This window comes from Silene latifolia, chromosome 4 (assembly GCF_048544455.1).
Source record: "Silene latifolia isolate original U9 population chromosome 4, ASM4854445v1, whole genome shotgun sequence".
Taxonomy (NCBI): Eukaryota; Viridiplantae; Streptophyta; class Magnoliopsida; order Caryophyllales; family Caryophyllaceae; genus Silene; species Silene latifolia.
The window spans coordinates 103,383,816-103,395,026 of NC_133529.1; the positions used below are offsets into that span (position 1 = coordinate 103,383,816).

At 35.8% G+C, this 11,211-nt stretch overlaps 1 protein-coding gene across 1 annotated transcript; it reads left to right on the forward strand.

Annotated features, from left to right (window-relative positions):
- Window positions 1-207: 207 nt before the first annotated feature.
- On the forward strand, window positions 208-5,689 carry LOC141653689 (calcineurin B-like protein 1). Its single transcript, XM_074461529.1, has 9 exons — window positions 208-359; window positions 1,295-1,460; window positions 2,146-2,228; window positions 2,632-2,691; window positions 2,847-2,955; window positions 3,059-3,111; window positions 4,707-4,787; window positions 4,887-4,999; window positions 5,210-5,689. Exons 2-9 carry the CDS (start codon window positions 1,379-1,381, stop codon window positions 5,271-5,273), a joined length of 645 nt encoding a protein of 214 aa, XP_074317630.1. The 5' UTR covers window positions 208-359; window positions 1,295-1,378; the 3' UTR covers window positions 5,274-5,689.
- Window positions 5,690-11,211: the final 5,522 nt, after the last annotated feature.

The following is an 11,211-nucleotide window of genomic DNA, read 5'->3' on the forward strand; positions in this document are numbered from 1 at the left end:
TGATATCTCCCCGTCAAAAACTTTATAATAAAACTCAGAAAGTACACAATCAAATATAATACATCTAATGTCTATAAACTAATCATTTGGCCGTCGGGTCATTCTATTTCAGTCCTATAACTTTTAAAATAACGGTCGAAATTACTTTGTGTGATTACCCTAATTTTCAGCCAAATCCTTCTCATATAAAAACCCACAAAAATTAAATTACATTCACGGCATTTACATTGGTCGTGATTTTCCCTCTCATACCCCACTTTGTTTTCTCCCTCATTCTTTTTCCCGTATTTTGTGGTCTTTTCTGGTCAGAAAAGCCCCGCTTCCGGCGGATTTTTCCGGCGGTTCACCTCGTTTTTCCCGTAAGTCGTAATTTATGTTTTACTATTACATCCAATAATATTTAATTTTAACATTTATATTTCCTTGTTAGTTATTGTAATTAGTAATGTCTTGATTTTAAATTAATGGGTAATCTTGTGTTTGCTTAATTAATGGAAAATTGAAGGGGTTCTGATTTGTGATTGAGTTTTTGACCCTTTTAAGCTAATTTTAATGGGTATTAGATAGAATTTTAATTGGAATTTTGACCCTTTTAAGCTGATTTTATTGGGTATTAGTTAGAATTTAAATGAATTTTTTTTACCCTTTTATGCTGATTTTAATGGGTATAAGATGGAATTTTAATCAGAGTTTTTGATCCTCATTTAGTTTTAGAGATTGCATTTTTATGATTATTTTTCTCTTGGGTTGTAATTCTATATAAAATGATTAGTTAGAGAAAATATAGGTTGAATTTTGCAAGTTATTAATCTTAATTATCATAAATATTTCATTTTTATTAGTTTTTGTAATAAAATTTTGTTGACGGGTAGAGAGTGGAGGTCATGTTAGAAGAAATTTGTATAAAAAAAGGTACGGGAGTATGTAATTAGGCCAATTTGAGATCACAAATTTGACTTTTGAAGGATGCGTATTGATGTAGGTAGTCATAAGTCATAACTCATAAGTATTTGTTGACCACTTTATTGTGCTTTTTGAATGGAAAATTTTTGGCAAGAGTGTCTTTTGTGAAACATTACATTACATTTCTGTCATTTTTTCTCCATCAAGACTTGATGGTTGTTGTTAAGTTTAGATTTGGTGAAGCATTACATGATATTGCTCTGTCCCATTTCCGTTTCCAATTGCGTTCGCCTTTGGACATGCCATCCACTAAATAATATTTACACAATCATTTTCAATATGAGTTTCTAATTTGTAATATTAATTTTTTCTGCCTTTTCAAATTTGTAAGGTTAAGATGGCTTTACCGGTGATGGTGTGTAGAAGCCATAGTGCTTAGTGAATTGGTGGGATTCCTTCCTCTTTGCAAAAGAAAATGGGTTGTTTTCATTCAACTGTGAAGAAAAGGCAATCACCTGGACATGAAGACCCGGTGTACCTCGCTTCACAAACTGCTTGTAAGCTCCTCTTTGATGGTCGTTTATAATTGCTGATTTGTTTGGTAAATTGACAAACCCTGCTAGTTTTAATATGATATGACATGTTAGTCTTCCATAAACTGTGAGCTTTGAAACTTTGATGGTGAGACGTGCTAGGTTCCAGTACTTAAGTTTGTTCCGATAACAAGCTATGAAACATTGGTTTGAATAGACGAGTACTCGTGCAGTCGTATCTGAAAGATTTAGTTACTAAGATCCTTCACTTTGGGGGCCTTAACATAACTGACATGACATGATACTCAAGGGTTATCTTTGCCCAACAGTTACCAATCCGACACTTACCCTAGGAAAGACGAAATGAGTCACAGTAGAGAAGATGCTATTATATGAATCTTTTCATACTCCTTCTGACTCATATATACATTCCACTTTCATATTTATTAAAGATTTAAGTAGGATTAGATATATCAATGCTTTTGTATTTGCTCTGTTTGTTTCATCCTTGCGGTGCAAAAAAAAGAACAAAAACTCAAGTATTGGTCTTTCTAGCGTACTTCTAAAATTCTTCCACATATATTGAACATAGTCCCGTACATCTCTTGTTAAACACTCGCACACAAGTCCTAACGGCATAGGTTATATTTTGGTTTAATATCAAAATACAGATTGAATCGCTTATACAACTTTTTGTTCACTTTTTCAGTTAGTGTTAGTGAAGTAGAAGCTTTGTTCGAGTTGTTCAAGAGCATTAGCAGTTCCGTGATTGATGATGGCCTTATAAGCAAGGTACCTAGTGTCTACAATCTTCTTTATTAATAGGATCCTGGGCCTCCTTTGTGTAATTGATTTTACCAGGCATTTCGTGATATTAGCCAATGTTGTTTTACTTGCGTTTTTCAATGTAAGTGGTGGAAATTACTGAGATTTTAAGTAACTGAGCATTAAAATAGCAGTTCAGATTTCAGAGCTAGGTTGAGTGAGGGATCGATGATAATCCATTATTTAAACCATATAAAGAATTTCCCTTCCTTAATGGTCTCAACTCTTGCACATGGCTTGTTTATGAGTATAATACTTATTGATTGCTTGCAGCAATATTTGTATCTAATGCATGTGCATCTGCACGTGCATATTCTTGTTAGTTGTGTGGATAATGGTATCATGTACTTAAAAGTCAGTCTTGCTGCAGGAGGAATTTCAACTCGCTTTGTTCAAGAATAAGAAGAAAGAGAATCTTTTTGCCAACCGAGTATGTTGTTTATCTTACAAGTTACAACACGTATTTGCTCTACTTTGGTTAATTTCCTCTTCACATGGAATCTCTCTATCTGGTGTTGTTGTGGAGTAATAAAGCTTATAAATTCACATCTAAGATCTAATGGCATCTGATATGCTTGTATACAGATCTTTGATTTGTTTGATGTTAAACGGAAAGGAGTTGTGGACTTTGGCGACTTTGTCAGAACACTTAACGTCTTTCACCCCAATGCTTCTATAGAAGACAAGTTGGACTGTATGTTGCACTGAGATTATTGACTTTCCATTCCATTAACGACTCGGACTTCTCTATTTTTGCTTTTGTTGATCTGACCATATGATTCTTTCTTCCTATGCAGTCACATTTAGGCTCTATGACTTGGACGGCACTGGATTTATTGAGCGGCAAGAGGTATGTTTTGCGTTGTTTTGTTCTTTGTTCTTTTCATTTCGTCATCTCTCCTCTGCTCTGTGATATTTGCTTTGTTGTTAGTTTGAAATAAGTGCTAATGTGCTACAACTAGGGTTTAGACCTGACAAAGCTGACTGCTGACCCATACCGAATGAGCCAACTGAAAAGCTGGAACTGTGGGTTGATCAAAACAGCCCGAATATGATCCAAGTTTTGTCGGCCCTGATACTGATTTGATCCAAAAATGACTAGAACAAAAACTACCCGACCCGAATTGACCCTGATTGATTCATAAGAAGTTGCACACTATTTACCAAAATAATGACAAAACATTAATATACACGACTTAATGACTTGGCTTAAGTTCGATCGGCCCAATTTGTAACCTCTAAACATACCCATATCCAAAATGATTCAGCTTGCAATGCGCCCTAGACAAGCCCGAACTCCAAATGACCTTCCCAGCCCACCCAATCTAAAGTGCATAATATACCCAATATGGCAATATGAGCCGGATCTAAACAAACCCGACTTCGTTTGTCAGGTATAATGGAGTTAACCACATAATGAGGTCCCTGAACTTGTATTTCTTTTAGCGATAAGGACCCGATTCAAATGTTTAGTCTTAAGGACTTAACATCACTTTTTCTTTATTCTTCTGTTAAGATGGTTCTACTTTTCTCTTTTTTTCATTGTTTTTGTATATTTATTCCAGTACACCGTTTTATACATCTATCCTTCATTGTTTTTGTATATTTATTCCTACCTTTGTACTTTACCATGTGACATAAAACCCACCAATCGACCATTGTAACCAAACTTGAAGAACTACCATATTCAACCCCTAAATTATTTCTTTTAAATTTTTACCATTGTGGCTATCATATTTGTTACCCCTATCGCTAAAAAAGGTGAGAGTTTGGGTCCTCTTTGTATGCTTAACTCCGTATAATGCTATTATGTCTTGCTATGCGGCTTCATGCTAACCACGTCGTTTTAGGCCACTCATTGGTTGCTGGCGTCTGTACATACTCGGTCTTGTTGTCTTCCTTGATTATTGCGTTGGTAGTTATGTTTGTCTCTCAATGTGCTGATGAAGTGTCCATATAGTAAGTTGTGATTTATGAAACATTACCAGCTTGTTTGGGTTGATGTTTATATCATACTTTGATCACTTAAAATTAATCTTTAAAATTTATCCTGTGTCATAATCACTTCAATGAATAACTAATGGTCATCAATTTATAGGGCATGAAATTGATAAACAAATGAGACAAAAGATGATGTTATTTTGTGGGTGACCGCCCAACGCCCGACAAATAGCTTTAAGAATGCATGTGAGGGCGGTTTTGCATCGGTTAATAATTTGATATTTCTTTCCTGTTTTGTGTTTTTGTTTCACATCAGCGATGACTTCGGTTCTGATCTGTGTGGGAGTTTCTTTTTGCTTTATCCTAACATCATTAAGAAATTTAAGAAAATTCATTAAAATGAATTTGTAGACGAGACACCATGGGAATTAAATAGCTGTGTCCTCTTGGGCTGCCTAGTGAAGCATCTCGCGCTACTGTTCTGAATATCGAGAATTTGTGCAGGTGAGACAAATGTTGGTTGCAATTCTGTGTGAATCTGAACTAAAATTGGCAGATGAAACAATTGAAATTATACTCGATAAGGTGAGATCTTGCTCTTGACGCTAATATCAATATATCATCTTAGATATATAATGAAATAATTCACATAATGATTACATTCTGCTGTATGAATTTGAGTAGACTTTTCAAGAGGCTGATGTAAATCAAGATGGAAAGATTGATAAATCAGAGTGGCAGCTGTTTGTGTCTAAAAACCCTTCATTATTGAAAATAATGACATTGCAGTATCTCAGGTACGTGCAGTCGTCGATCTTTTGCAACCAAAATTTCTCTCGTGCCAGAAACAGTCTCATAATTTTTTTTTGTGAGTTGGGTGACTTGGGTCTATTTACTCTATAACTATCGATGAAATGGGTTCTGGCAATTTTAATGAATGAGACTGTTACTTGAGAGTGACTATTTTCCGTCTTTCTGATTATTTTTACCATGAAAATGGATTTCAGGGATATCACGACTACTTTTCCAAGTTTTGTTTTCCACTCAGAAGTCGATGAAATCGCTACATGATATAAATCGAGTGATCCACTCATAGTTAAGACACAGTTCACTCAGATACAAAATCTGCAAACGTCTCGAACCTCGAGGTGCTCCAATTTTATTTTTATTTTTTTTGGGCGGACGCCCTCTTTCCCCTTATTATTAGTCCGGCCATTGTAAAGAAGAGTAGAGGCAATACTTATTAGTATGTGCATAGGCCAGGGTACTTTACTGCTATTGAGTTGTCTCTATTTTTTGTTCTAATTTGTCAGATTTAGAGGAAGAATCCCATCTAGAAAGGGAAAAACAATTAGTGAATCTATTAAGTATTGTAAGGGCAACAAGTCTTTCCAATTATTTCACTTTGTTATCCAACAAGTCCACTTTACTTGGAGATCCCTTAACGCATGGATCATTTTAGTAATGCTAGTAACCATTTCAGCTCTTTATTTTATACGGAGTACTATTAATGATAATTTTGCTTAAACAAGGGTCATATGTTCGATTCTCCTTAAGTTAAAAAAAAAAATTAGGCAATCAGTAATGCTTTTTTGGTTAAATGTTCATTGATTTTTTTTTCCTAAGTTTCAAAGTTCTTACGTCAAGTCTAATTAGGAAATAAATTACAATAATGTAAGTCGAAGAGTGAAAATCAATCAATCAATACTATATATTAATTCCAGAAACCAAGGGACTTCAATGTAAATAAAGAAATCTATACAAATTAATTATACTATATAGTTTTAAATCGATAAAGACCGTGTGATGGGCGATAAAGGGACCTCAATGTAAATATTATATAGTTTTGGTTAAAAGTATAATATAAAGATGCCTTGATTAAGAATATTTATGGAAATTACATTAAATTAAAGTAATTAAATTTAGAAAACACAAGAATATAGTGATTTTCCTTAAAATTAACATGCCCCACTTATGGAATTAATTAGTATCATCATAGAATTATACATTAACTTAATTAAATGTAGTAAAAGTAATAGTAGCAGCAACGAGATTAATAAAATTAACGGTATTAATGTGGGAGTAGTGACAGCGGGGGAGTGGTTACGAATGTATGAAAGTAATAGTCGTAACAATGAGAAAAAGTATGAATAATTAAATAACCAATCGACTCAAGGAAATATTTTATTTATTTAAATATAGGCCGGATAAAATTAACGGGAATAATGAACTTAACAGAAACAAATAGAGGAATTAGTAAAAGAAACAATAGTAACCACGGGAGTAGTGAACGTAATGATATTAAGAAACAATGTCGTGAAAGTAATAATATTAATAGCGGGGTAGTGAACGTGTCTCATAATTTGAAAATAAATTTTACATTTCATCATAATTACAAGATATGCCGTAGAAAAATATATTACAAATAGTAAACGTGTGAGTTAGACAACTCGAACATAGTTTATTTCATTGAAAATAAAATTTAACGGTAAATAGAGGTAACCCGGGCGAAGCCGGGCACCAAACCTAGTTGTAACAAATGAAAGAAAATACTATAATGAATCTCGAAACTTGGTTATAGAACGTTTAAAACTACGTGGTATATTTGAGTGGCTCGTGAAAGTAGTAATTAGATCCCTTAAGTTTGCTTAATTAAGTCGTTTAAGCTGTTTGTTTAAGTTTGATGTGTAGTGATTGACGTCCTTAAGCTCACTCAGATGAGTTGTATTATCATTGGTAAATTGAAATTTTTTCCGAAAAATTGTTGAATTGGGTAAAATATTGTAAAATTGTAGGAATTGTTGTTTTTCACCTTTTGGTTAAAGTAAAAGGGGTCAATTGCTACACTCCAAACTTAGATTTGCAGGTAATTTAGTTCAACTGTGGTTAAAGTGTATGAGCTGTAGCAAAGTCTGAATTGGCGTCTTTGGTTTCCAAGACTGTCAATGAGACTTGTGACTTTTTTTTTTTTTTTTTTTTTTTTTTTTTGGCAGCAATACATAAAGGTAGACAAATTACAAACCTCTCATGGCCTTTTGAGCAAGGTCATGAGCGATCATATTAAAACACCTAGGAATAAAAGAAAAACTCAAGCAATGAAAAAACGGAAATAAAGCACCCATATCCTCCAGTAATCCTCGCGTAAGATGATGGCTCATTTCCCCCCCCAGATATTTGAAGCAATAACTTCAGACAATCCGTGGAAACGTCAAGATGCCGAATCCCTTGAGCCGATGCCCAAATCATCACATCTCTAAGTCCAATAGCCTCTGCCTGCATTGCCGACTGAGCTTTGACCATGTTCCCTCTTCTGCAAATCATAGAGCCATCAGCCGCATAAGCAACCCATCCAATTGCAGCTTCCTTAACTGACTTCCATCCTGCATCGACCTTGACCTTGACAGGAGTACACGAGTGAGTCGCCCCAACCACATACCAAGGATTACCCTCCCGTAATTCATTAGGCATACAAAGCACGCCCCCTCCTCCCTCTTTACTCTCGACCCGCGACTTCTCACCCACCTCCTTCTCCCTAGCCTTCACCACCGTATCTACCATGGTTCTCCAAATACCATAAAACATCTGTGGATGAAAACATTCTCCTCTGAAAATCACCCTATTTCGGAGCACCCATAAGCACCACAAAGTACCAACAAATTTAATCAATTTAATCTCAGCATCTTCCAACTTACTCATATACGAAACCCAATTGATAATCCAAGTCGCCACATCCATAGAGGGATCACAGTTCACCCGAATACCCAAATCTAAGCATGCCCAAACACGTTTCGCAACATTACAATCGCGAAAAAGATGCGCTCGTGTTTCCACAAGCTCTGGTTCATCCATACAAACCCTACAGGAAGAATCAACGTGAATACCCCGTCTTTCAAGACTTGACCCCATAGGAAGAGAATCAGAGATGAGCCGCCATAGGAACACCTTCCACTTTTGGGGAACATGAAGCTTCCACAAAATCTTTCTACAAAACCTTATCCCCTTCTCACTCATCCGTGTCTTATCTTTCACGCTTGCATGTTTCACCATAAACTGATGAAAAGCAACCCCATATCCACTCTTCACCGAATAATCACCATTTGACGTATGCTTCCAATAAATGCGATCATGAAACTGGGAAGCACAGACTGGAATTGCTAGAACATGATCCACAGTTCCCTTATCAAAAATATACCTGACCCGCGGCTCATCCCACCCGCCACTCGCCCTATAAAGGTTTCCAATTCTCAAGTCTTTGAGGCCTACATTTTCAAGACGTAAAGCCTCAACACTCGGTTCTGGCATTTCACCATTTACCCAACAAGTTGACCAAACATTTAACTTTGAATTTATCCCTGGTTTCCAAGCAACATTACGCTTGAGCAAGTCCATACCAACACGAATACTTCTCATACCCCATGACACATTTCCCGACCTTTTATAATCTAACTCGGCATTCATCCCTCTCTCGCCAAATAATCTTGCCCGAAACACTTTACAAAACAGAGAATCTTGACCCGACACAATTCTCCATGCGTGTTTAGCTAACAAGGCTTGGTTCAAGCATTCAATGTTCCGCATCCCCAGCCCTCCAGCACTTTTAGACTTGTGACTTGTGAATAGTCGAATCAACTTCGTTTCCGCTTCAAGTTAGATCGTTCATTTCTCGTTGTCGTGTATTTCACTCACACACCTTTTCTCGTAACAATATCTCCTTAGAATCAACGCGTGATTATTTTCTGAAACCTAGTGTATTATTGATTCCTCAATCAGAGGGGTATTGTTAAAAGTAGACAATTGAAAACACACTTAACACACAGAAGAGCCAAATGCAACAAACTGAAAACATAACTGAAAACATAACTTGCTCTGAAATGGAGTCCTTCATTCTAAGAACCTACTAACGGCTGTTTTCTGGATCATGAACCTGGAAAGAAATTTCTCTAGAGAGTGGCATAGGATAACAACCACCTGTTCATTCGAAATCCCATGATCACCGGTAAACTGTTTCTGTAAAGCATTGCAACAAGTCTTGGTGCTGGCGTCCGTGGGAATGGGAAGAGCAAGGAACGAAAAACACTCGTTTTCAATGGATGTAACAGGTAGCTGGGTGCAAGTAGTAGAACCGAATAGCAACTTTATTTGTAAGGCCACATCACATTTACCGGCCAACTGGTCAAATGATGGATGATTGGGCTTTTTCAAAGCTAGGAGCATTAGTCGCTTTGATAACCGCATCACAAACTAGTTGCGGTGCATTCTTGACGTTATTTACAGGGGCGGCCAATAGAATTTCGAGGCCCTGTTCCAAATGTTATATAAAGATCCTGTTATAAGCGTCTCATATTTTTTAAGTTATATGCAAACATAATTTTTTATGTATTATAAGAATACCCTTGTCATAATCATCTCATAATTTCTGAGTCTTACAAATGCGAACATATTATTTGATGCCTTTAATATTTGACGACGGCGTAATTTTAAATTATCATATACCAAGTATTTGAAATTTATAAAGCGAAATTTATTAGTGTCTTGAACTAGTAAAACCCATAAACAGTATACTACATATCATCATGATGCATTTAGAATGTAAAAACAAATGATATTATTCCTCTATTAGTTTAGTTCATTTAGCTCGGCTATTATCATTTTTTTTGTGCAACAATAATTAATAAATAAGATTAAATTTAAAAAATGGAGTAATGTAACTTAATTAATAATAATAAAATATTCGTAACAAGTGTTGTTTTTTAAAATGATATTTTTCATGGAAAATAAATATATGAAAATTATCACGATAAAATCAATAAATCACCTATAATTAAAGTCAAAATAGTAGTTGCCATTTAAAAAACAAAAAAAATGTCAAGCAAGGGAATCGAACCCATAACCTCCAGCTATTTGTGTATTCCATAACTTACTCCTTCACCACTGAATCACTACGAGTTTACTGCACTTTTAGTGCATCAATTGCTATTAATCTTTGTCTTGGTCTAGAGGAGGCCCTTAGCGGGCTTGGGCCCCGGTGCGGCGAGCCGAATGGACGGGCTCATGGCCGCCCCTGGTTATTTAGAATCCTGCAACATTCAGCTATGTTGGGTAGCGTTTGTTCAGGATTCGATGCAGCTTCAACGCAAGAGTTTAAGATTTTGGGCATTACAATGGAAGCTAAGCATTGATGATATCGCAACAAACTACATCACCATTGTAGCATCACCCATGGTTTAATTTCTAAATTTTTAGGAAGATTATTGGAGGGAGAAATGATGTATAGTAGTGGGGAAATTGGTGCGGCTCAAATATTTAGTTGTGTTTGTATTTAGATGAGAAGAAGAGTTGTTTCAAAGTGACCACATATATAGGCTATAACTAAAACATTAAAAACTCCAGCAAGTTACACCATTCTTGCCTGGAACTCGGGAAATGTATTATTAAGCTGATTTCTTAATGATCATGACCGGGTCGATTTATCCATCTACAAAAGCGACACAATTGATATTAGCATCAGGTATGGCGAGGCCTGTAGTTGCATTCACATTTCAAAGTCCAAAAGGGCATTTGTAATTGTGTGAGGGGCGTGTTAAAATAAACTTCCGAAAATAAAAAAGGTAAACAAATAAATAAGATAACGGTTAAACAAATGACCGAAACGGATGGAGAGTAATTTGAATGACATGACATGCAATTACCTTTAGTATGTCGATGGCCCGAATTAGTGTCTTACTATTAACTAGTTTAGATCATGTGCAAGACATGCATGACTCGTATAGTCGAATGTAAAACGGAACTCGCAAAACAATACCCTGCCTGGTGAACCTTAAAAAGGAGACGTCCCGCACAAAACAGAGTCAAATATATGTATTCTGAAAACATAACTGAACAATACTTGCGTGTATGTTAATGTATTGGAGTCCTTCATTCTCAGAAGCTACTAAGGCCTGTTGAAAGTCGTCGTAGGAAGTTTAGGAAGAGGACACTTGGTCGATTTGACATCGATAGAAAGATTCGT